This window comes from Cetorhinus maximus, unplaced genomic scaffold, assembly GCF_964194155.1.
Source record: "Cetorhinus maximus unplaced genomic scaffold, sCetMax3.hap1.1 HAP1_SCAFFOLD_2574, whole genome shotgun sequence".
Taxonomy (NCBI): Eukaryota; Metazoa; Chordata; class Chondrichthyes; order Lamniformes; family Cetorhinidae; genus Cetorhinus; species Cetorhinus maximus.
The window spans coordinates 1,972-29,526 of NW_027598509.1; the positions used below are offsets into that span (position 1 = coordinate 1,972).

Here is a 27,555-nt window from a genome sequence, read left to right on the forward strand (position 1 = left end):
GCTGCTTCACTTAATGGGTTTTTATTACATAGAATGTTCCAGGATTTGCCCATCAAATTCCACAACTGTCTTGTCAGAATTCTGTCTGTTTTCTGTGAAAATAAATCTTGGGCCTTGATTATCATCTATATTAATGTCCTTCATCATTCAATCTTAACACTTTAAAACCCATGATACTCATCAAATTAGCAAGAGATCAAATATTATCTAATACATTGCGTGTTACATGGAAGAACTGAGCATTAGACTATGTGGCTCACAATGAGTGACCCACCTCCTGTGAGCAGGTTGTTGCCCCATTTCCCCTTCTCTTCAAATCAGAAGTGGGCAGATTCTTGAAATTTACGCATTCCACATGACCCAAACTCACCCATTTTTAGGGGTTAAAAATTGTGTCCAATACTCTGGGCACCATACCTTGGGGAGAATGTCAAGCCCTGGGGAGGGTGCAGAGGATAGTGACCACAGTTATGCTAGGATTGAGGGATGTCATTCATGTGGAAAGACTGGGGAAACTGGGATTGTTCTCCTTCAGAGTTATAACAGAGTAAATAAGAACAAAACTGTTTCCAGCTTTCAAAAGGGGAAATCGGATAAATATTTGAAAAGGAAGAATTTTCATGTCTATGAGAAACGACAAGGGTGAGACTAATTGGATAGCTCTTTCAAAGAGCTATCACGATGGACTAAATGACCTCCTGCTCTGTATGATTCAAGAATTCTATTCCAATGTATTCTATAAAGTCCAACAGTGCCAGGGGTATTGGCTGGATTATCTACCACATTGTTAAATTATTGATCTGACTCAACAATGCCAGGGGCAACCTACTAACTTGTTTTGAATTAAATTTTCTCTATTAAAATTTGGGGCCTGACTTAGTGGCGAGAGAGAGGCGCTCTTATTGATATTGTTTAACATATTAGATACCTCATCCTTAACCTTCTGAACAGAGTCCAAAGCTGGAATTTCTTTCACTTCATTTAGCTCATCTCACACTCAGCAAGTAGCTGTGTGGATGGTGAGATCAAGGGCATGAATGTACACCTGATCACTGGTACAAAGTGCACCTGAGGAGATCAGTACCTTAAAACATGAAGGCTTCAGCGAGAGAACTGATGCACTAGTTTGACTTATAAACAATGCATATGAAGAACAGTCCTCCAGTCTACCCTTATGCTATCCCTCACCTCACTAAGCTAGGCAAATGGAGGAGACTGCACACAGTCAGGTGCTGTCTTTACACAATGAGCAAGCATCACACCTCACCCCACATGGAACACAAAACATCTTGTGCAAAAGCAAAGTACTGTGGATGCTAGAAATCTGAAACAGAAACAGAAAATGTTGGAGATACCTAGCAGATCAGGCTGCATCTGTAGGAGAAACACTGAGTTAACATTTAGAGACGTTACAACGAGACTGAATGTGTTCTTAGTAACGTGCTTCAGCCGCATGGAGTCTTGGGAAGTGGTGGTGTCCATATTCTGGTACACCAAGATCATCTTACAGCACATACTAGAGAACCAAAGCTGGGACCTTGATGATTTGTTTAGTCTGCTACTCACTGGCCAAATTTCGAGATATTGGGGGCATCAGACTGTAGACAAAGACAACAATCCTATTATACACTTGGAGCAACAAGGTGACAAAAATGAACACAAACACACCCGAAGCAATACTTCAGTAAAAGCTATAATGAAAATGTTGAAAATTCAAACAATGAGCTTCTGGGACCGAGACGCTAAGTTATGGATAGCCTCCTGCTCAGTTTCCTTTTCTGCTAAACGAGGTAAGCGATGTGCAGTTCCCCTCCTCCTCCAGCAAATGCAATTTGTTGGCCTTCCATCACTGTAGCGACAACATGCACAGGACGTTGGTGCAGCTTAATCTCCCCCAGAACCTGAGATAGAGAGAGAACCATGGTTATCTCTAACACAGCAGAAACAGATGATACTTGACCCTATTAAAAAAAACATTATCTGGTCATTATCACATTGCTGCGTGTGAGTGTTGCTAAGCGCAAACTAGCTGTTGTGCTTCTTACATTACAGTACTGACTACACCTCAAAAAGTACTTCACTGGCTGTAAAGCACTTCGAGACATCAGTAGTTGTGAAAGGCGCTACACAAACACAAGTTTCTTTTTCTTTATCTAATCTCCGGTAGACAGTGTATCTATATCTTTATTGTTTCCTATGATGAACACAATGCAGGCAGATTGATCCCTCACACAAGAGCACGAGATAGGAGTAGTAGACCATACAGCCCATTCAGCCTGCTCCATATTCAATACAATCAGTGCTGATCTTGGCCCTTCAACCCCACTTTCCTGTTTACTCCCCATATCCTTTAATCCCCAAAGACACCAAAAATCTGTCTATCCCAGCCTTAAATATATCCAAAATTTTTCAGAATCTTGTACATTTCAATGAGATCACCTCTCATTCTTCTGAACTCCAAAGAACATAGGCCCAATTCACTCAGGTTTTCATCATTAGGCAACCCCCTCTTGCCCGGTACTAGTCTAGTGACCCTTTGCTGTACTGTCTCCAATGCAAATACATCCTTTTGTGATAAAGGCCAACAAGCCATTTGCCTTCCTAGTTGCTTGCTGTGCCTGGAATGCTAACTTTGTGGGTCCTTGTGCGAGCACACCCAAGTCTCTCTCAACATCAACATTTACAAGTTCCACGCCTTTTGGAAAATATTCTGCTTTTCTATTCTTATGAACAAAGTGAATAACCTCACACTTCCCTACGTTATACTCTGTTACCTTGTTGCACACTCTCTTAGCCTACCTACATCTCCTTGCAGCCTATGTCCTCCTCACACATTGCATTTCCACCGAGCTACGTATCGTCAGCAAACTTATCTACATTCCTCTTCATCTAAATCATTAATTATAGATTAAAATAGTTAAGGCCCCATCACTGATCCTGTGGCACTCCACTTAGCACAGCCTGGCAAATTGAAAATACCCAATTTATGCATACTCTTTGCTTCCTGTCTGAAAACCAATTTTCTTTCCATGCTAATATATTACCTCCAACTCCATGAGGCCTTACCTTGCCTGTTAACCTTTTGTGCAGCACATATCAAATGCTTTTTGGAAATGCAAGTATACAATATCTGCTGGTTCCCTTTATTTACCCTACTAGTTACATTCTCAAAAAAGCTAATACGTTTGTCAAACACAATTTCCCTTCCATAAAACCATGTTGACTTTGTCTGATCATACTATTATTTTCTAAGCCCATTGTGGTCCCCAAACAGGACTACTTGCTGCTAAGCCGTGACACCTGCAATGAGGTTAACCTCTTACAACGTGTCGCCGAGGTAAACCAGCTACAGCCAGGCTCAAAATACAGACAACAGTTCCCGAATCTTTCCACAGGACTGGACTACCTTATCAACCCCACAAAACTACACTTGGGAATGGCGCCAAGCACTGTGCCTCTGCACTCTGCAAAAGGCCCCATCCCCTCATGGATAAGGTATGGCGCCAGCTCGATAACATGGTGAATATGGGAGTCATTTCCCCAGTGAAGCAACCCACCACATGGTGCTCGGGGATGGTCTTGGTTCGCAAACTGAACGGCTCCCTCCACATCTGTGTCGACCTCACGCAGCTTAACAACCCCATGGCCTCAGTGGACGAGAGCCTGACAGAGCTTTCAGGCAGCACCCGCTTTTTCAAAACTAGAGGCTAACAGCAGCTTCTGGCTACTTCCTCTTGACGAGGGTTTTCAGCTCTTAACCACATTCATTACCCGCTGCAGTAGATTCTGCTTCAACCTTCTACCCTTTGGGATCACATCGGCACCAGAGATCTTCCAATAAACAATGTCAGACATCTTGCAAGGCCTTCAAGGAGTCATTTGCCGCATGGACAACATTCTGGTCCTTGTGGTCACGGCACAATAGCACAACGAGAGGTTCACAGTGGTCCTGGGATGGCTGCAAGAGTTGAGAAGTTCTCAAAAAGCTCCATCCGGTTCCTGGGCCATATCGTCAACAGCAGCGGTATCACAGCAGACACCTAAAAACCAAGGCAATCACCGACTTCCGCTGTCCTGGTCCTTCAACTTCTCCTGGGCATGGTGAACAGCCGATGAAATTTTTGCCTCAGCTGGCACAGGTCAAGGAGCCACTGAGACACCTACTTAGGAAGGACCAAGTCTGGGTTTGGGACTCCCCACAGGACCAGGCATTCGCCCGCATCAAGGAGATGCTGCTCTCTCTAGACATCCTGGCCCTACCCATCATCATCGCAGCCGATGTCTCCTCTATGGATCTCGAGCAGTCCTCTTCCAGGAGCAATCAGACGGCATGCAGCAACCAATTTACCACGCTTCAAGAGGACTATCCAACACAGAAACCAGGTATGCCATTATCGTAAGAGAAGCTTTGGCAGTCACATGGCCCTGTGAAAAGTTTTCCGACCGCATCATCAGCCTCATCAGCATATCATTGTCAGGCCATCCCACCAGACCCTTGCACCCCCACTGGATCGTTCTTCCATGTCAGCAGGAAAGCAGGCTGACCTGTTTCACAACAGCACATAGGCAACATACAATTGGTGATCTGCACTTTGGGTGAACTGGAGGTGAGTGCACAGTAAGGTCCTGCAGAGCTTGTCTGTTGTTTTGCAGGCTTCAGGAGTGCTGGGAGGGGGTCGGGGTTAAGTGCCACTCTGCCTGACTGGTGGGGGGGTGGTGAGGGGCGTGGGGGTCAGGGGATGGGGGTCAGGGGGCAAGTGCAGCCCTGCCTCTGAGGTGACTGGTGGAGAGTGTGAGTGGGCGTTGTGTCGGGAATTCAGGGAGGGTGCCTCCAGATTCCTCTTCAGAGGTTTCTTCGGGGCTTGATTGGAGGCCCTGGGTCATGGACTCTGGTGGCTGTTTGGCAGATGTGCCTGTGAAAGCAAGGAGAGATAATTAGTGCATGGCAGTGGCCTGTGAAAGAGGACACATCGCTCACAACATGGTTGTCTGATGGATGTTGCACTGCTGGATCCTCACTAAGCACCGCTGCTACCCCTCCCAAGCTGGGTTCGTGCTGTTGCTACCCATCCTGCGGGCAGAGTGGGGGTAGAGGACATCCTGGCGGGCCTCAATGGCATCCAAAAGTCACTCGAGAGACGCATCGCTGAACCTGGGGGCTGCCGTCTTCTACAGTTTCAGGGCCATGACGTCAATGCAGCAGTGGCGAGCTGGAAGTACTGAGATGTGTGCTTGCAGCTGGATTTTGAAGATGGCGCCCAGCGTGATGCAGAGGCTGGATGATGGTGGGTGGGCGCCATGGAAACGGCGTGTTTCCCGTGAGTGCAGAAATAATGAGGCGAGTTTGGGATGATACGGCGTGAAAACCCATCGTGGCTGGCGGGTAAAACATCGTTTTACCCACCCACTACCGCACTTAGTGCAAATCTGGGAAAATTCCAGCCCTTTGTGTGGATCATAGAAAAGTAAACACAGTGACAAAAGCAGATTCATATCACTTCAGAAAGTGGGTCAATCAGAGTTTATCACAAAGATTGACTTGCTGCGAGGATATTGGCAAGTACCCTTACTGGAAAGAGCAAAAGAGATATTGGCTTTTGTAACATCAGATGGACTATATCAGTTTAAAGTCATGCCATTTGGTATGAAGAATGCACCAGCAACATTTCAAAGACTGCGAAACAAAGTAATTGCAGGACTGAGCAATTGTGCGGTTTATATCGACAACTGTGTAGTTTTCAGTCAAATGTGGGAGGAGCATTCACAACATCTGAAACAACTGTTTGATCGACTGCAAAGAGCTAATCTTGTGGTGAACTTGGCTAAGAGTGAATTTGTAAAAGAGTTACCTCTTTAGGCCACACCATTGGGCATGGTCAGGCGGCCCCATGAGACGTGTAATTAAAAGCCATCATGAATTTCGCAGTGCCGACAACAAAGCCCATGGTGTTGGGGGTAGTATATTAGCATGGATAGAGGATTGGCTAACTAATAGAAGACAGAGAGTTGGGATACGGGGGGCATTTTCAGGGTGGCAACCTGTAACTAGTGGAGTGCCACAGGGATCAATGCTGGGGCCACAATTATTTACAATGTATATTAATGACTTGGATGAGGGAAGTAAATGCACTATCGCCAAGTTTGTGGATGACACAAAAATAGGTGGGAAGGCAAGTGGTGAGGATGACACAAAGAGTCTACAGAGGGATATAGACAGGTTAAGTGAGTGGGCAAAAATGTGGCAGATGGAATATAATGTGGGAAAATGTGAGGTTATGCACTTTGGCAGGAAGAATAGAGGAGCTGAATATTATTTAAATGGAGAAAGGCTGCAGAAAGCTGCAGCACAGAGGGATTTGGGAGTCCTCGTGCAGGAATCCCAAAAAGCTAACATACAAGTTCAGCAGGTAATAGGGAAGGTAAATGGAATGTTGGGCTTTATTTCAAAGGGAATGGAATATAAAAATAGGGAAGTCTTGCTAAAACTATACAAGGCGCTAGTTAGACCACACCGAGAATACTGTGAACAGTTTTGGTCCCCTTATCTAAGAAAGATATACTGGCACGGAGACAGTCCAGAGTATGTTCACTAGGTTGATCCTGAGTATGGAGGGATTTTCTTATGAGGAGAGGTTGAGTAGGTTGTGCCTGTACTCATTGGAGTTTAGAAGAATGAGAGGTGATTCTTAGGGGGCTTGAACAGGGTAGATGCTGAGAGGTTGTTTCCCCTTGTGGGAGAGTCTAGGATCAGAGGGCATAATCTCAGAGTAAGGGGTCACCCATTTAAGACAGAGATGAGGAGGAATTTCTTCTCTCAGAGGGTAGTCAATCTGTGGAATTCTCTACCGCAGAGGGCTGTAGAGGCTGGGTTGTTAAGTATATTCAAGGCTGAGATAGACAGATTTTTAATCAGTAAGGGAATCAAGGTTTATGGGGAAAAAGCAGGAAAGTGGAGTTGAGGATTATCAGATCAGCCATGATCTCATTGAATGGCAGAGCAGACTCGATGGGCCGAATGGCCTACTCCTGCTCCTACGTCTTGTGGGACGTTTTGAGATTTCTGGGCATGAGTAGATTTTACCGGAAGTTTGCGGTGTTGCTCCATTGACTGAACTACTAAAAAAGAACAAGAAATTTCAGTGGACACAGCAGTGTCAGAATCCATTTGACAATTTAAAGACTGTGTTGACTACAACACCAGTTTTAGCAGTATCTAATTATGCTAAGCAATTTAAGTTGGCCATTGATGCAAGTGATGTGGGTATTGGTGCTGTTTGTTACAAGAAGATGATACAAGAACTGAAAAGCTGGTAGGATATTTTTCACAGAAGCTGAATGTATATCAGAAAAGATACTCAACCACCGAAAAAGAGACTCTAGGTCTGGCATTAGCGTTGCAGCATTGAGACTTATGCTGCAAGCAATTCTTCAGAAACAATTGTTCATAAAGACCACAATTCTTTTAGAATTTTTGGACAAATTTCAAGACTGGAGTGTAAGACTATTCAGATGGAGTTTATTACAGCAACCATTTAACTTACAGATTATTCATGTGGCTGGACGAGAAAAATTAATTGCAGGTGCGTTGTCAAAAGTTTAAAGCTCAAAACTAATTGGACATTTAAAACATGGACAATGGACTGAAGTTGATACAGAGGCTTTGTCATGTTAATGCAAGTACCTGGTAGCGCAATAGTTTTGTGTATATAGATAAATACCGTAAGTGATGTGAAATGGGTTGAGAAAATGAAACCGTCTTTTAGAATTATGATGGTTCATTTTTCCATAAGAATGGAGGAAATATCACTTTTTCCCCTAATACTACTGTGCGATACTGAAGCAGGCTTATGAGGAATGTGTGCATGTGTGCGCTTTAATTAAACTTCAGACAGTCAGAGTGCAAGGTTTGAATCATCAAAAGGGATTAGGTGTATAACAAACATTTAAAATGGAGATGGGTAAGCTAGGATGAAATCTCAGCAGATACGGTGTGAATTGAATTTGCATGTTTAGATAAGCTGAGAGGTTATTTTGATTTTCAAAAGGACATGATAAGATGTTTACAAAAACAGAATTACCTGGAAAAACTCAGCAGGTCTGGCAGCATCGGTGGAGAAGAAATCAGTTAACGTTTCGAGTCTTCATGACCCTTCGGCAGAACTGGTTCTGCCGAAAGGTCGTGAGGACTCGAAACGTTAACTGATTTCTTCTCCACCGATGCTGCCAGACCTGCTGAGTTTTTCCAGGTAATTCTGTTTTTGTTTTGGATTTCCAGCATCCGCAGTAGCTTTTAGCTTTTTGTTTTTATAAGATGTTTACAACTGTCAAGATAAATAAGGCAAAGTTATCAAGTTTATTTTTCCCTAAAGTGCTGGCCATAATGACAACATGAGAGATTTTTATATTCTGGGAAAAATAACTTCCAAAGAAAGGTTGAAACAATGGGAATTACAGATCAAAAGGGAGGAAATATATTTAAAGAAAGCTGGAAGGCCGTGTGGGGAGTGGCTGTATGATACCTTGAAAGGTGCACTGTGTGAAACAGACCTGTGCAAAAAAAGCCTCGAGCCACCCTGCAGAAGTTTGCTGTTCCAGGAACCAAGTTGTGTTAAAAGCCTTTGGAGTTCTACTGTCGAGTGAGAGGGAGAGAGGTGGTGTGAAATACCTCCCTTATAGCAACAGTGGGTGCTTGTGATAATATTGCTGGATGTTTTATAGATTAAGAATCTATTTGGACTGTTGCCTGAAAGGGGTATGTAGTTGAAAGTCCAGGAAGTAGAGATATTTTGGGAACTGTTGTAAGGCTAAGTGACTATAATCTTACGTGTGTTTAATTTTTTTTTTCCTTTGTTAATAAATGTTTTAATTTAAACTTTAAAATCTCTAAAGGTGGTAGTGGACTCATTACTTCTGACTTCAATGCACAAACTTTCTTGTAATAAATACAAATTGCAAAATCATTGTGATAGCGTGGCCATGTTTCCCTCTCAGATTTGGTCACCGCGGCAAATACCATCTGCCATATCATAACAAAGAATTGAGAAGTTCTCAAAAATGTCCATCCAGTTCCTGGGCCATGTCATCAGCAGCAACGGTATCATGGCAGACGCCCAAAAAACCAAAGCTATCACCAACTTCCTCTATCCCAGACCTTCAACTCCTCCTGGGCATGGGGAACCAGCCGATGAAATTTTTGCCTTAGCTGGCACAGGTCTCAGAGCCACTGAGACACCTACTTAGGAAGGACCAAGTCTGGGTTTGGGACTCCCTGCAGGACCAGGCGTTCCCCGCACCAAGGGGATGCTGCCTTCTATAGACATCCTGGCCCTACCCATCATCATCGCAGCCAATGTCTCCTCTATGGGTCTCGAGCAGTCCTCTTCCAGGGTCAATCAGACGGCACATGGCGACCAGTTTACTAAGCTTCAAGAGGACTATCCAACACGGAAACCAGGTATTCCATTATTTAAAAAGCCTTGGCGGTCACATGGGCCTGTGAAAAGTTTTCCAACTACATTGTCAGCCTCAAAATCACCATTGAGACTGACCACAAGTCACTGGTCTCTCTGCTAAACAAGGAGGAGCTCATGAAATTGCCCCCTTGGACAGAAGCAGGCCTCTGCCTACTTCAGGCAGCACCGCGCCAGACACTGCCACAGCTGCACCAGGATGACAAAGTTTGGACCTGGACCTTGGAAGACAAGGCACGGTCCTTCACCAAAATGAGGACCAACCCCGTTCCTACCAAATCGGCAGATGGAGCGTTCGGGTGCAACAGGGAGGAGTCTCTGCCCACTCTCTAGCCAGGCTTCCCCCATTGCAAGATGGAGGGTGATTCACGAGGACACCCAGACGCTGGAGCCACCTCTAAGCCAATGGAAAGAGCAAGGACCTCCAGAGCCTGCCACTCTCCCAACCGAGGCAGAGGTAGATAGATTCTTGTTAGGCAAGGGAATCAAAGGTTATCGGGGTTAGATGGGAATGTGGAAATCGAAACACAAGATGATCAGCCATGATCTTATTGAATGGCGGAGCAGGCTCGAAAGGCCAAAAGGTCTACTGTTCCTATTTCTTATTTTCTTATGTTGAATGGCGAGCTAGAAGCGTAAGGGTCATAAGACCTGCAGACCGCCTCAATCTAAGATTTCAAAGACATGAAGGGGAGAGATAGGGTAGTAAGAACACCATTAATGCACGCTGTTAATGTTGTTCATGTCATTTATGAAATAGCTTAGAGTTAGAGTACTTAACAGTTGTGTCATGAAGAGATAATAATGTCTATAGTGTTATTGGAAATTATTTTTAAATTGGAATTCTATTGGGGTCTGTGTCTATGTGTGTGTCTGTCTGTGTCTTAAAGCCAGCTAGTCCAGGTGCTTTGATACATCGTAGTTTTGAGATGTTAATAAGATAAACGTAAGGAGGAGAAGGTAAAGTGTAAATTTGCATTTGTTGAATAAACCATTCAAAAGAATGGGTAAAATCTTACACCTAGCCGGGAAATGCCAAGCAATTTGTTTATTTTACTAATAAAATTGGTGGAATGAAGGATATTATTGTTAGGAGAGGTAAAATTAGAAACCTAGCAATACAATGGAAAACTTACATTCAAAGGGGAAGCTTGTTATAAACAGAAAGGAGTTTGCGTGTGTGGGTCAGAGGCATTTAAGATCTAACCAGCCTGTAAACCCTACAACTGTGTCTACAAAGGAACCAAATTGCAAGGAACCTGCTTTTGAATTTGTATGGTCAAATGTGCTTTGCCTGGTGTCTGTTTAAAGTCTATGGGTTATTCTTCCCTTGGTGAAGATTTACCTGGAAGTGATTAATTTGGGGATTTGTATAAAAGTTATGGTAATAATTTGTAGACATGTGTATGTGTTTAATTTGTTGTTAAATTAATCAATTTTTAATTTAGTTTTATATAAAAAACCTTTCCAGGCTTGGTGGTCTTACTCCTGAACTCAGAGCTGCATCTCAAACATACCAATTGAAAGTATAGGTTATGACAGTTGTTCAAGTTTCCCTCTGGGATTTAAACAACTCAGCCTTTATCAACTGCTGTGTAATATAAGTTGTAACACTAAAGTTAGGTACAGAAGACTGGTAGCAACATAAGTATTGAAACAAATTATAAGCAGGGGTAAAGACTTGAGGGGAGACGTAGTAGAAGGACCTGGTACCTAAAGGGTTAATGTGGCATTGAGTACAATACTGCCCACACAGTGTAAGAAGGCACATGACCTGGAGCTAAGGCCAGTCTGAGATAGGTAGCAACATGTAAGGACCTAGCATGCAGCCCTCTCCAAACCTGTACCCTCTACTGTAAACATGTACATTGTTCAATAATGTTAATAAAGACTTCCTTGCAACTTCCACAAAACTGCTTCATGCTGTCCAAGCATCAATGCTAGCAACAGCAGAATAGATCAGCTCTCCCCGCTCAGCACCAGCATTTTAAGAGTTACAGGGATCAAGCCAAATACCAACATAACTTTGCAAAAGTGCAGCCTTCTCCAGTAGTCAAACCAACATTCCCTATATGGCCGGACACACAGCCAGGTAAGTCAATGCAGTAATCAAGATTTTCAGAATCCTTCCCTTTATTCATTTGGTTTCCTCTTCCCTCCTTGTGACACTAACACTCATAACTCTATGGGCAACCACATGATTGGATGTCACCACTCCACCAGTGTCGGAGAGATCAAAGATCACTACGCTCTCGCGGACAGGTACAAAAAGTAATTGAGTAAAGGACCAGTGGGATGTTGGCCTTTATCTCAGCTGAGCTTAAATGCCAAGTGGAGGAAACTGTGCTGCATTTGTACATGGCTTGTGGCCATCAGAGTACCACAGTTCTGAGCTCTGCACCTCAGAAAAGACATCTTGGCATTAGAAGGAATGCAGATTCACCAGAATAATACAGGGGGATTAATAGGTTAAATTATGAGGATAGGTTACATATAGACTAGGCTTGTATTCCCCCGAGTTAAGCTAATCTCATTGAGGTGTTTAAATTACAGTTGGCTCATTCAGCATGCTGGCTGCTTGGAACTATCTGGAATGAACCTGGGAGAATTGGTGCCAAGGACCCTTTCTACAGAGCCCTGGCTGTTATCACAGATCAGACTGGGAGAAGGCCGGGAAGATTCAAGACCATATCATTAACTCCCTCCAGGGGTCTCAACTTGCCAAGCAAAACACTTGATTCCCCTGCTTCTGGCCTTGAGTGTATTCTCCTCCCCTCCACCAAAGACAGCTGTGCTTTCAGGCACCCTCCAGGACCTCCCTGCATAAATCTCTCTAAAACCATCTTCAAATACCACCTCCATCCCATCCTAATCTCCTCCTCGCTCAATGTCAATGTTGGATCTTCCTCCCTGCGAAATCGCTCAGGGATATTTTACTGGCAGGCATTTTCTAAACACCCATCGTTGCTGTGGTTAGAACCCATTTTGTTTTCAATGGGTGTGACAGGATTAGATTATAACCCAATTGTAGCCTTACATTGAAGTCAATGAGTTTGGATGAAATCACAACCTCATTGTCTCAAGGACACCCCTAGTTTGTAATTCAGCAGCTTGACCGATATGACAGACAGCCAAATATTGGTGCCCTTGTGGCCATGTTATTAATGTCCCCTGCTGGACAGGCTTTTGACCTCTCACCGCATCGGTTTTGAAGTTGATGGCTTGCACACTGTTGGTTCCACTCCCTCCTGCGATAACAATTTCATTGGTACAATAACGAACTGCGTAGAGGAATTCGCCATGGTCTTTATCTGAAGGAAACGGGATGTTCTTCTCCACATTTGACTTCCGAAAATCCCAAATCTGCAGCGCATTCCGAGCCACCCACGATCCAGTCAGAATCTTACTATTCTGTACATTAAAAAAAACCCACAGCTTAGAACTGGAACAAACATTGATCTTCAAGAGCTTCAGCTTTGCAGCTGTCTTGCGGCTATTCTCTTATGATGTAAATACAGGAGCTAGCGCAGTTTACCCACTGAACTCTCAGTGAGCGAGTAAGATACATATCAATGAGTGCTAGCGTGACCCAGCAGGTCAGCACTGCTCAAAGCCCTTTCCCCAGTGGTTACCAGCTTCAGCCCAATGGCGTTCTTCATGACTTATTGTTCCCTGAAGGAGTGCCATGCTGTCGGAGGTTCAGTGCCATATTGATGTTTGTGGGACTTTGCTGTGCACAAATTGGTTGCTGCATTTCCTACATCACAAATGATGGCTGCATCTCAAAAGTACCCCATTGGGTTGTAAGGTACTTTTTGGATGTCATGAAAGGCATCATACAAATGCAAGTCTTTCTATATGGAGGAGCAGCCCGAGCTACTTGTGCTTTTAACCCTCTGTAGTCTACGGGTCAGTCAAGGCTCCCTGGATTGCTTACCCTTCCCAGGATTCACCAGCCCCTTCATCACCACACCACCCCTCTCGCCACGCATCCCATCCCTCCCACTTCATTGGAAGGGCAATGGACTCCCACCATGTGGGAGGTGCTGGGTGTAGTGCATACCTTGATGTCAATCCCAGGGCCACAGATATGGGGGCCATTGATTACTTTCCGAGCTTCTTTTGCCATTCGCTTGTCCCAGATCTAGAGGAGAGATCAGTTTATTTTTGTTAACTGGACTGTTGACCAGACCACAGTGAAGACAAGAGTGATACTTGGAGAGATGTGGCTGTTCCCATGCATCTAACCTAGGGCTTGAATTCAGATGGCTCTCCTAACCTAGGCAGTAGGTCAACGGGGCTGCACAGGGATTGGCATGGAGATCCGGAACCTCTCAACTGTGTTGGGAGGCCACCCATCCTTCTACCTTCTGCCCTGGAGATCATCAACCTAGAGGAAGGAGGGCAAATGGCGATGGGAGGTTGGACCCAGGAAAAGAAACATGAACATGGGCAAGTGAGAAGGGGAAGAATATAATCACACGGCAGAGGAACAGAAACAATATGAGCAGAGTACAGTACCAGCTGCACTGTGGGTATGAGAATTTAGGCTGCACTTTCTCTCTTTGAGGCTTTTAACCCGGACTGTTTCAAATTGGCGTGGGGAAATTAGGCCAATATGTTAAAGGGGTTAAACCAAACAGGGGTTAAACCAGCAGTCCGACCCCTCGGGCCTGGTAGGAGCGCACTTGGTGATCAAGGCACAATCGTTGGGCCCAGTAAACACAATATCAACAAACAGGAGACTAAATGTATGAAAATTAGAACAGAAGGCTAGAGAATCTTCTCCACGCAAACACATGCACACACCACACACATGCACGCACGCGCACACACACACACACACACACATGCACACATACACCCCCCCCACACACAAGCATCCAACCAATCCTCAAAGCCTGTCCATCATTTACAAGGCACAAGTCAGGAGTGTGATGGAATATCCCCCACTTGCCTGGATGAGTGCAGCTCCCACAACACTCAAGAAGCTTGACACTGTCCAGGACAAAGCAGCCCGCTTGATTGGCACCCCATCCACAAACATTCACTCCCCCCACCACCGACGCACAGTAGCAGCAGTGTGTACCACCTACAAGATGCACTGCAGGAATTCACCAAGGCTCCTTAGACAGCACCTTCCAAACCCACAATCAAGCCCACTTGATTGGCACATTCACACCCTCCACCATCGGCGCACAGTGTGTACCAACTACACAATGCACTGCAGGAATTCACCAAGGCTCCTTAGACAGCACCTTCCAAACCCATGACCACTACCATCTAGAAGGACAAGGGCAGCAGATAGATGGGAACACCACCACCAGGAAGTCCCCCTCCAAGTCACTCACCATCCTGACTTGGAAATATATCCCCGTTCCTTTACTGTCGCTGGGCCAAAATCCTGGAACTCCCTCCCTAACAGCGCTGTGGATGTACCTACAACATATGGACTACAGTGGTTCAAGAAGGCAGCTCACCCCCACCTTCTCAAGGGCAATGAGAGATGGCCAATAAATGCTGGCACAGCCAGCGAAGCCCACATCCCGTGAATGAATTTTTTAAAAAATCCAGGAAAAGAATCATTCTTGAGGATGAGGGGAGCTTGCGGTCAAATGGGCAGACAAGTCAAACTGAAATTTTAAGGAATGCACCGTGTGTAAGGTGGCGTGGGGAGCTCGACAGCGCTTTCAGTGGGTTTATTAAATGGGATGATTGGGATGTGGAAGGTGGTGGGAGGAAGGGCAGGAGACCCCCCAAAGCCCCATGCAATGGCCCATTCAATCCAACCCACCTTGATGGAATCGTCCCAGCCTCCTGATACAAAGATGTGCCGTTCCTCTGGGTGGAAACGAATGGCAAAGATTCGCCGTGTGTGCCCATCAGCAGGCTTCAGTTCCTTCCCACTGGTGACATAATCGGCAGGTTCCAAAACATTGATGAGCTGTCAAGAAGTAAAGAGTTGCGATAAATTATACCCTGGAATGAACCAACAGATGATGAGGTATATTTTAAAAAAAGGAGAGACCCACCTTTCAATGAAACTCCTCTCCCAGCTTGGGGATTCGCCAAACTGGGGTGCGGCTAGGAAATTCGGTGATCCGAGCCCATTCTGCCAACACTCTGTGTATTGGGAGGAATCTCTTGGAATTACAGCTACGCTCGGTCAGCTCTCTCCTCATGGATGCAAACGTTACTCTGGACCTTCTACAGGTAACCCAGGCTGGCAATGCCAGCCTAGTACCAAGAGTGTGCCCCACTGACAGAAAGCCAGTGCCAAGGATGCACTGCAATAGAGGTACCATCCCGTTGGCGAGACATTAAACTGAGCTCCTCTCTGCCCATTCCAGTGCCTCAGATACATGTTAAAGATCACATGGGAGAAGGTAGAAAGGAGTTCTTCCAGTTTCCCTGGTCAATATTTCTCACGCAACCATGGCACCAATATCAGATTAACGCATCGCAGATCCCAGCAAAATCCCATCAACAGCAATGAGTACAAAATGCTCAGTTGTTGACGTATTTCACAAGTGATCCACCACCCGGAACGATGGGATTAAAAAAAGAAACAAGTTGGCCATCCTTCACGTTTACGGTGAGGTTATAATCGAGTTGTTGAGGCGGGGCCAAGGGGAGCAGGGTGTGGTTGAGATTTACCTGGTTGGTTTTGACATCGTATATCCTGATACCTCTGTTACTGCCAGCTGTGGCATATGTGCCCCCATCTGATGAGATGTCGATCGTGTACAGTTGGTTATTCTCCTCTGGAAATGTAAATCATAGCAGAAGCTCAGTGAATGTGGGTGGTGCAAATCTGTTCTGATGATGCTACTTTCAAAAACAGTTCCTCTGACATGTCCTCCTTCTTCCTTAACCGAGGTTTTCCACCCACGGTAGTTGACAGGGCCCTCAACCGTGTCCGGCCCATCTCCCGCGCATCCGCCCTCACGCCTTCCCCCCCTGCCAGAAATATAATAGAGTCCCCCTTGTCCTCACTTATCACCCCACCAGCCTCCGCATTCAAAGGATCATCCTCCGCCATTTCCACCAACTCCAGCATGATGCCACCACCAAACACATCTTCCCTTCAAACCCCTGGTGGCATTCCGTAGGGATCATTCCCTCCGTGACACCCTGGTCCACTCCTCCATCACCCCTTACTCCTCAACCCTCTCCCATGGCACCTCCCCATGCAAACGCAGAAGATGCAACACCTGCCCCTTCACTTCCTCTCTCCTCACCGTCCAAGGGCCCAAACACTCCTTTCAAGTGAAGCAGTATTTCACTTGCACTTCCCTCAACTTAGTCTACTGCATTCGTTGCTCCCAATGCGGTTTCCTCTACATTGGAGAGACCAAACGCAGACTGGGCGACCGCTTTGCAGAACACCTTCAGTCTGTCCACAAGCATTACCCAGACCTCCCTGTCGCTTGCCATTTTAACACTCCACCCTGCTCTCATGCCCACATGTCTGTCCTTGGCCTGCTGCATTGTTCCAATGAAGCTCAACGCAAACTGGAGGAACAGTACCTCATCTTCCGACTAGGCACTTTACAGCCTTCCGGACTGAATATTGAGTTCAACAATTTTAGATCTTGAACTCTCTCCTCCATCCCCACCCACTTCCCGTTTCTTCCCCCTCCTTTTTGTTTTTTCCAATAATTTATTTAGATTTTTCTTTTCCCACCTATTTCCATTATTTTTAAATGTATTTCCACCCATCGTTTATCTATACCTTTTATGCTCTTTCAGTCTTATTTCACCCCACCCCCACTAGAGCTATCTGCACCTTGCTTGTCCTGCTCTCCACTCTTAATTAGCACATTCCTTTAGATAATATCACCACCTTCAACACCTCTTTGTTCTTTTGTCTGTGACATCTTTTGGTTATCTCCTCCTATCACTGGCTGCTTGTCCCAACAACCCCCACCCCCCCCCCCCACCCCCACCCCCCCCAACACTTAAACCAGCTTATATTTCACCCCTTTCCTATTTTAACTTAATTCTGTTGAAGGGTCATGAGGACTCGAAACGTCAACTGTACTCTTCTCCGCCGATGCTGCCAAACCTGCTGAGTTTTTCCAGGTAATTCTGTTTCTGTTTTTGTTGTGGTGCAAATCCTTGTTGGGTATTAGTCTGCCAGGTTGCTTATTAGGTGAATATGAGCACACAAAGTGACGGGGTCACATGGGAGAGGTACCTTGGCAGAGCAAATTGCAGCCCATGACCTGTAATTTGCCATTTTTGATTGATCTGAGCCACCGAGGTACATGGGTGGTTAAGATCTAATCGCCATTACAAGACATGGTTACAAAGTGACCAAGGTTGGGAAATAAATATTCCAGGGTACACAACATTTTGGAAAAAAGTCTGGGAAGTGTGTCCTGCAGTCAGCTTCATGGTGATGCAGTCTGGGAAGTGTGTCCTGCAGTCAACATCGCGGTGAAGCAGTCTGGGAAGAGTGTCCTGCAGTCAACATCGCGGTGAAGCAGTCTGGGAAGTGTGTCCTGCAGTCAGGCGCAGACTCGATGGGCCGAAGGGCCTTTTTCTGTGCTGTAGACCTCTATGACAAGCAGAATGGAAAATGAGGGGTTTGCCCTGATAATAAAAGCAGTCCGGGAAGAATGTCCTGCAGTCAGCATCAGGGTGAAGCAGTCTGGGAAGGGTGTCCCACAGTCAACATCGTGGTGAATCAGTCCGGGAAGCGTGTCCTGCAGTCAGTTCTTGTTGAAAATAGCAAGAATAATATCACCAGACAGCGCGAGAGATCAGAGCCAGCATGGGGAAGCTTCAAAAATTGACATAGGCACAAAGGTGCGAGCTGATTGGTGAGTAGTGGGTAAGTGTTTTTCTCCAGTTTAAAATAGATTAAGCTAAGGAAAGGTAAGAGTTCTAGTTTTTATTTAAAGTACATAAATAACTTTTTTTTACTGTATTTAAATAAAAGTAAGGGTTTTTTTCCAAGTAGAGGCATGGCAGGACAGCTCAGTCCTGTGTTATGTGCCGCCTGCAATATGTGGGAAGTCCTAGACGCTCCTTGCACTCTGACCGACCACATATGCAGGAAGTGCCACCAGCTGCAGCAACTTGAGCTCCGGGTTTTGGTGCTTGAACGGTAGCTGGAGACACTGAGGTGCATCTGCCAGGATTAGAGTTTCGTGGATAGCACGTTTTTAGATGTGGTCACCCCACAGCTTACGGAAGTGCAGACTGAGAGGGAATGGGTGACCATCAGTTAGAAGAAGGGTGTCAGGCAGGTAGTCAGGAAATCCCCAGCGTGTATCTCGCTCGAGAACTGTTTTTCTGTGTTGGAAAAAGGTGAGAGTGACGGTTCCTCTGCGGAGTGCAGCCATGCTCATGGCCCTGTGAGTGGCTCAGCTGCACAGTGTGAGGGGTTGGAGGGGGGGGGGGGGGGAGAGTAATTGTGGTAGGAGGCTTAATAGTAAGGGGGACAAGCAGGCATTTCTGCAGCTGTAGATATGACTCCAGGATGACATGTTGCCTCCCTGGTGCAAGGGTCAAGGATGTCACTGAACTGCTGCAGGGCATTCTGAAGGGGGAGGGCAAATAGACAGAGATCGTGGTACATATTGGTACCAACGACATAGGTAGAAAGAGGGATGAGGTCCTGCAAGCAGAATTTAGGGAGCTAGGAAGCAGATTGAAAAACAGGACCTCAAAGGTAGTAATCTCTGAATTACTTCTGGTGCCACGCGCTAGTGAGTATAGAAATAGGAGGTTATCCCAGATGAATGCGTCACTGGAGAGATGGTGCAGGAGGGAGGGCTTTAGATTTCTGGGACATTGAGACCGTTTCTGGGGGCGGTGGGACCTGTACAAGGTGGACGGGTTGCACCTGAACCGGAATGGGACCAACATCCTTGCGGGGAGGTTTGCTAGTGCTGTTGGGCAGGGTTTAAATTAACTTGGCAGGGGGATGCGATCCTGAGAGGAGGTTCAGCAGGAGGAGATGCACAGCCAAAATTAGAAGAGAGAGCAAGTGAGTTTGGAAGGCACAAAAATTATAGGCCAGTAAAGGCACAAAGGAGTTTGGCAAGGTTGGATGGTATTTATTTTAATGCAAGGAGTCTGACGAATAAGGCAAATGAGTTGAGGGCACAAATTAACATATTGGAAATATGATATAATTTCTGTCACAGAGACATGGCTGAGAGAGGGGCAGGATTGGCAGCTCAATATTCCAGGATATCGGGTCTTCAGACGAGACAGGGAAGGAGGTAAAAGAGGAGGGGGTATCACAATATTGATCAAGGAATCAATTACAGCAGTAACGAGGGATGACATCTTAGAAGGCTCCTCAAATGAAGCCATAACGATAGAACTTAAAAACAAAAAAGGAGCAATCACATTGCTGGGAGTGTACTATAGGCCCCCAAATAGTCAGAGAAATAGAAGAGCAGATATGTAGGCAAATTTCAGAGAAGTGTAAAAATAATAGGGTAGTAATAGTGGGGGATATCAGCTTCCCCAACATTAACTAGGTTAGTCATAGTGTGATAGGTTTAGGGGGAGCGGAATTCTTAAAATGCATCCAGGAGAGCTTTTTAAGCCAGTACGTAGGAGGTCCTACAAGAAAGGGGGCGGTCCTAGACTTAATTTTAGGGAATGAAGCCGGGCAAGTGGTAGTGGTATCAGTTGGGGAGCATTTTGCAGATAGTGATCATAACTCTGTTAGATTCAAGGTTGTTACAGAAAAGGACGAGGATGGGCCAGAAAACAGAGTTCTTAAATGGGGGAAGGCCGATTTTAATAAGATCAGTTATGATTTGGCCAGTGTGGTCTGGGAAAAGCTACTTTTAGGTAAATCTGCGTCAGAGCAGTGGGACTCATTCAAGAAGGAAATAGGGAGAGTCCAGGGCCAACATATTCCAGTAAAGATAAAGGGTGGGACCAACAAATCTAGGGTACCCTGGATGTTGAGGGATATACAGGATTGGATAAAGAGAAAAAGGGAGGCTTATGGCAGATACTGAGGGCTCAAAACAGCAGAAGCCCTGGAGGAGTATAGAATGTGTAGGGGGGAATTTGAAAAGGAAATTAGGAGAGCAAAATGGAGGCATGAAAAAACATTGGCAGCTAAAATAAAGGAAAATCCAAAATTATTTTACAAGTACATTAAGAGTAAGAGGGTAACTAGGGAAAGAGTAGGGCCCATTAAGGACCATAGTGGTAATTTGTGTGTGGAGCCGGAAGATGTAGGTAGGGTTCTAAATGAATACTTTGTGTCGGTGTTCACAAGTGAGAGGGACGACGTGGGTATGGAAATCAGGCAGAAGGACTGTGATATAATTAAAGAAATTAGCATAGAAAGGGAGGAGGTTCTAAGTGGTCTGTCAGGCTTAAAACTAGATAAATCTCCAGGCCTGGATGAAATGTATCCCAGGCTGTTGAGTGAGGCAAGGGTGGAGATAGCAGGGGCGCTGGCAATAATTTTCAATACCTCTCTGGCCACAGGAGAGGTGCCAGAGGACTGGAGGACAGCCAATGTGGTACCGTTATTCAAGAAGGGAGGAAGGGATAAACCAGGGAATTACAGGCCAGTCAGTCTAACCTCAGTGGTGGGGAAACTATCGGAAGCAATTCTGAGGGACAGAATTAATCTACACTTGGAGAGGCAGGGATTAATCAAGGACAGTCAGCATGGTTTTGTTAAGGGGAGGTTATGTCTGACCAATTTAATTGAATTTTTCGAAGAGGTGACCAGGTGTGTAGATGTGGGCAATGCATTTGACGTAGTCTACTTGGACCTCAGCAAGGCTTTTGATAAGGTCACACATGGGAGACTGATAACAAAGGTAAGAGCCCATGGGATCCAAGGCAATTTGGCAAATTGGATCCAGAATTGGCTGAGTGGCAGGAAGCAGAGGGTGATGGTCGAGGGGTGTTTTTGTGACTGGCTGCCTGTGTCCAGTGGGGTTCCACAGGGATCGGTGTTGGGTCCCTTGCTGTTTGTGGTATATATAAACGATTTAGACTTGAATGTAGGAGGGTTGATCAGTAAGTTCGCGGATGACCCGAAAATTGGAGAGGTGGTAAATAGTGAGGAGGATAGCCTTAGATTACGGGAGGATATAGACGGGCTGGTCAGATGAGCTGATCGGTGGCAAATGGAATTTAATCCGGATAAGTGTGAGGTGATGCACTTGGGCAGGACAAACAAGGCACGGGAATACACGATGAATGGTAGGACCCTGGGAAGTACTGAGGATCAGAGGGACCTTGGTGTACATGTCCACCGGTCCCTTAAGGTAGCGGGACAGGTAGATAAGGCGGTTAAGATGGCATATGGGATACTTGCCTTTATTAGCCAAGGCATAGAATATAAGAGCAGGGAGGTCATGCTGGAACTGTATAAAACGCTGGTTAGGCCACAGTTAGAGTATTGTGTGCAGTTCTAGAATCCGCATTATAGGAAGGATATGACTGCACTAGAGAGAGTCCAGAGAAGATTTACCAGGATGTAGCCTGGGCTGGAGAGTTTTAGTTATGAGGAGAGATTGGATAGACTAGGGTTATTTTCCCTGGAGCAGCGGAGATTGAGGGGGGACATGATTGAGGTGTATAAAATTATGAGGGGCATTGATAGGGTAGACAGGAAGGAACTTTTCCCCTTGGTGGAGGAATCAATAACCAGGGGGCATAGATTTAAGGAAAGGGGCAGGAGGTTTAGAGGGGACATGACGAAGAATTTCTTCACCCAGAGGGTGGTGGGGATCTGGAACTCACTGTCTGAAAGGGTGGTAGAGGCAGAAACCCTCATAACACTTAAGAAGTATTTGGATGTGCACTTGCGATGCCATGGCGTACAAGGCTATGGGGCTAGTGCTGGAAAATGGGATTAGAATAGTTAGGTACTTGTTTGACAGGCGCAGACTCGATGGGCCGAAGGGCCTTTTTCTGTGCTGTAGACCTCTATGACAAGCAGAATGGAAAATGAGGGGTTTGCCCTGATAATAAAAGCATCACATGAGAACATTAGTGTGAAAGGATCTTGGCTCAAAAAAATCAGGACATAGAACCAGTATGGGTAGAGATTGGGAATAGCAAGGGTCAGAAAACGCTGGTGAAAGTAGTTTACAATGCTCCTAACAGGAGCTATCCTGTTGAACAGAGCATTAAAGAAGAAATATTGCATCTTGTAATAAAGCCAATGTAATAGTTGCGGGGGACTTTAATCTTCATATGGATTTGACCAATCAAATTGGCAAAGGTGGCCTGGAAGATGAGTTTGTCGAATGCTTTCAAGATAGTTTCATGGAGCAATGTGTTGTGGAACCAACTTGGGATAAAGCTATTTTAGATCTAATATTGTGCAATGAGGTAGGGTTAATTAGCAATGTCATTGTAAAACATCCACTGGGAAATAGTGATCATTACAATCAATTCCACATTAAGTTTGAAAATGACATACTTCAATCACAAACAAGACTCTTAAACTTAAAGCCAATTACCTACATATGAGGGGAGAACTGGCTAAGGTTATTTGGGTAAACAGACCAAAAGGTATAAATACACAGTGGGAAAAGTTTGAAGAAAAAAATCAAAACGTTCAACAAAAATATCAGCCATTGAAAAATAAAATCTTAGCAAGAAAGACCCATCCATGGTTCACTCAGAAAGTTAAAGATAGTGTTTATGTTGTGATTAGAAGACAGGAAGAAAAATACATATATACTATCCTGGCTACTTCAGAAACTTAATACTTTTTTTTAAAAAGTGGACAAATGGCTGCACTGAGAAAATGGCCACAGCTGACCACATGATGGCAGTTCTGGAAGCTTCTAAGCAGTTTAAACATGGACAAAGGCTAACTCAGCAAACTCCTGGCTTGGAACACTTCTTGTATTGTATAAACATTTCAGTCAAGCCAACACAAAGGGCTAGTAGACGAGGCGTCTGCGCCAGCCAGTGCTGACCAAAGGCAGAGCTACTGGGACCCTCATCTCCAACGTTGTGCTAATGGTTCTTCAGTTGCCTGCTCAAGACTCAGTGGGTTTTAAAAGGGATGCCTCGTTAGCTGAATAGCTCGACCTGAAAGCACCTCGTCACATAACCAAGACTTGAGCTGTTTGAATTCCTCTAATTATACACCCTTTGAATTTTATCCTCAGTTGTGTTTTAACCTCCAAAGAGAACTGATTCCAGGCCAACAGCCTGCCTTTGGCTTCCATCTCTCTCCAAGTCTGAGTTCCAGAAAGAAGCCTGTATTTCAGCTACAGAGTGAGCTAATACCAAGGATACCAGGGATCAAGACCAGGAATTCTGCCAAACCAAGGCACCTGAAAGAACCTTCCCTGGCCATTGATTCTGGACTCTGGACTCATGCGACACAATAATTCTTATTTTTATTGTTGTTTTTGCCCTGAACCTCTTTATTTCCCTTATTCTTCTTTTATTGCATGTGCGCAAAAGGAGTGGCCATTGAGAAACGCCTTCCGGTGTTTGGTGTGTGTGTACCCCTCTCACATTACCTTATCTTCAGTTTTCTGCGGGGTTATTAAAAGAGGATTGGATAATTCCAAAACTGAAGGGATGGGAAAAATAAGCCGCTACTTATAAAGAGAGGGGAGGGGGAGAGTCAAAAATCAAAAACACCTTCCTGTTTACGGGCGGGTGGTGAGAGGAGGAATCAGAGCTGTTTAAATGATATCTCCTCCTGTCCGTAACAATTAGGCTAAAAGGGTAGGCTTCACAATCTTGCAAAAAAAAATTGCAAGTCTGGGGATTGGGAGTGTTTTAGAAAATCAGCAGATCTGGCAGCATCTGAGAGAGAAACACAGAGAGTCCAATATGACTCTTTTTCAGAATTGGAGAGAGGTAGAAATGTGATGGGTTTTATGCTGTCGAAAAAGAGGAAGGGACAGGAGGAGCAGAATAGAAGGTCAGGGATAGGTTGGAGGGCAGGAAAGATTAAATGACAAAGGGAGTGGTACTGATAGAATTAAAGACTAAAGCAGGTGTTAATAGCAGAAAAAGGGTTAGCACTGTCTGAAAGCAAAACCATGAGAACAAGATACAGACTGACACTCAAAATCGAGGACAGAGTTCGTGGTCTTAAGTTGTTGAACTGAATGTTAAGTCCGGAAGGCTGTGAAGTGCCTACTCGGAAGATGAGGTGCTGTCCCTCCAGCTTGCATTGGGCTTCAATGGAACAGTGTAGCAGGCCAAGGGCAGAAACGCGACCACGAGAGCAAGATGGTGAATTGAAAGGGCAAGTGACAGAAAGGTCGGGTCATACTTGAGAACAGAGCAAAGTTCAGTCTGCGTTTAGTCTCCCCAGTGTAGTGGGGAATGCATTGGGAGCAGCGAATACAGCAGACCAAATGGAAAGAATTACAAGGAGATCACTGCTTCACCTGGAAGGAGTGTTTGGGGCCTTGGAGGGTGAGGAGGGAAGAGCTAAAGGGGCAGGTGTTACATCTCCTGTGGTTGCATGGGAAGGTGCCATGAGAAGGGGATGAGGTGTTCGGGGTGATAGAGGAGTGGGCGAGGGTGTCACAGAAGGAATGGTCCCTTCGGAATGCCGACGGGGGGGTGGGGGGGAGGCGGGGTGAAGGGAAGATGTGTTCGGTGGTGGCGTCATGCTGGAGTTGGTGGAAATGGCAGAGGATGATCCTCTGAATGCGGAGGCAGGTGGGGTGATAAGTGAGGACATTGGGAACCTTATTATGGTTCTGGGAGGGACGGGGTAAAGGTGAGAACAGAGGTGTGGGAAAGGGATCGGACACGGTTGAAGGCCGTGTCAACCATAGTGGTGGGGGAATCCTCGGCTGAGGTAAAAGGAAGACATGTCAGGAGAGCTGTTCTGAAAGGTAGCGTCACTGGAACAGATGTGACGGAGATGGAGAGACTGGGACAATGGGATGGACTCCTTGCTGGAAGCAGGGTGTGAGGAGATGTGGGAGGAATGTTCCGATATCCCACAAAAAGACACACGGGTACCCATCGCCACACAATTTTATTTGGAGGAAGTGAGACAAGTTAAAGGAGAAATTGTTCAGTGAGGGAAGAACTTCAGCCAGGCGGAGGAGAGTGGTGGATGGGGATTGTTCGGGCCTCTGTGGCAGGAGAGATGAAATGACAAAGACACAATGGAACACAAGTCAAAGGCTGTGGTAATGATAATATTAAAGACTAAAGCAGGTATTAATGGAAAGGGATCATGTAGTTGGGGGTGATAGATTAGCATGGATAGAGGACAGGCTAATGGACAGGGAGCAGACAGTAAGAGAGGAGAAAGTGGGGCATTTTCAAGTTGGCTGTGAGTAGTGGAGTGCCACAAGGATCAGTGCTGGGGCCTCAGCTATTTACAATCTATATTAATGACTTAGACAAAGAGACAGAGTGTATCAAAGTTTGCTGACAATGCATAGCTTGGTGGAAAGGCAAGTTGTGAGGGCACAAAGAGGCTGCAAAGAGATCTCGGCAGGTTAAGGGAGTAGGCAACAAGGCGGCCAGTGGAGAAGTGTGAGGCTATTCCCTTTGGTCGTAAGAACAGAAAAACAGAACTTTATTAAAAGGTGTGAAACTTGTAAATGTTGATGTCCAGGGAGGCTTGTGTACACTTCTACAAGGAACATAGAAAATTTCCATGCAGGTCCAGCAAGCAATTAGGGAGGCAAATGGTTCATTGGCCTTTATTGCAAGGCGATTGGAGTACAAGAATAAACAAGTCTTGCTACAATTTTACAGGGTGCAGAAAGGACTGAAAACAACAGCAATAGAGAGTAAGTAAGGTGTCAAGCATCCAATGCCAAGACTGTTGGTGGAGGCAGCTGAGGTAGGAGGTCAATAATGACAATCCATCAAAGGACATGATCCCCCCAGGGGGAGAGGGCAGGAGAACTAATTTTACAGCAGCATATGGAGAATACCGTGTGTCAGTGTCCAAGATGTCGCTGCCTACCTGTGATACTGGAAAGACATTTCCCGGTCTTGGTGTTGTAGACGGACACAATGCCTTCAGCACCAACTGCTATCAGATGACTGGGATCCTTCGGGTGGAAGCACAAACCAGTAGTCGCCTGCCGGCTAACACCACCACTGAATATGTCGCGCAAAGGTTTCCCTTCCACAGGGTTCACGGCCTGACAGAGAGGGCAAAGGTCAACAAAGGTCAGTGAAAGGGTGCAAGGAGCAGAGGTCGGCGACAGGGCACAGGTCAACAAAGGTCAGCGAAAGGGCACAAGGAGCAGAGGTCGGCAACAGGGCGAAGGGAGCAGAGGTCGCCGACAGGGCGCACGGAGCAGAGGTCGGCGACAGGGCGCACGGAGCAGAGGTCAGAAACAGGGCGCAGGGAGCAGAGCAAGCCAACAGGGCACAGGTCAACAAAGGTCAGCGTAAAGGCGCAAGGAGCAGAGGTCGCCGACAGGGCGCAGGGAGCAGAGGTTGGTGTCAGGGCGCAGGGAGCAGAGTTGGGCGACAGGGCGCAGGGAGCAGAGTTCGGCGACAGGGCGCACGGAGCAGAGGTCAGAAACAGGGAGCAGGGGGCAGAGGTCGCCAACAGGGCACAGGTCAACAAAGGTCAGCGAAAGGGTGCACGGAGCAGAGGTCGGCGAGAGGACGCAGGGAGCAGAGGTCGGCGAGAGGGCGCAGGGAGCAGAGTTCGGCGACAGGGTGCACGGAGCAGAGGTCGGCGAGAGGGCGCAGGGAGCAGAGGTCGGCGAGAGAGCGCAGGGAGCAGAGGTCGGCGAGAGGGCGCAGGGAGCAGAGGTCGGCGAGAGGGCGCAGGGAGCAGAGGTCGGCGAGACAGATTAGGGATTTAGCACAGAGAGCGAGTGTAAAGAACGGTCAATGAGCACAGAGAGCGAGAGTAAAGAACGGTCAGTGAGCACAGAGAGCGAAAGTAAAGAACGGTCAGTGAGCACAGAGAGCGAGAGTAAAGAACGGTCAGTGAGCACAGAGAGCGAGAGTAAAGAACGGTCAGTGAGAGAGCACAGAGAGCGAGAGTAAAGAACGGTCAGTGAGCACAGAGAGCGAGAGTAAAGAACGGTCAGTGAGAGAGCACAGAGAGCGAGAGTAAAGAACGGTCAGTGAGAGAGCACAGAGAGCGAGAGTAAAGAAC

General features: G+C 46.1%; 1 protein-coding gene across 1 annotated transcript; it reads right to left on the reverse strand.

Moving 5' to 3' along the window:
- Positions 1-26,578, reverse strand: LOC144677477 (protein tipD-like; the record flags this gene model as incomplete). The annotated part of the gene is made up of 6 exons (XM_078537557.1): positions 1-1,901; positions 12,669-12,881; positions 13,534-13,614; positions 15,265-15,414; positions 16,128-16,234; positions 26,398-26,578. Coding segments are annotated over 6 exons (852 nt in total), but the record flags the coding sequence as incomplete, so codon positions are not given.
- Between the last annotated feature and the right edge of the window lie 977 nt (positions 26,579-27,555).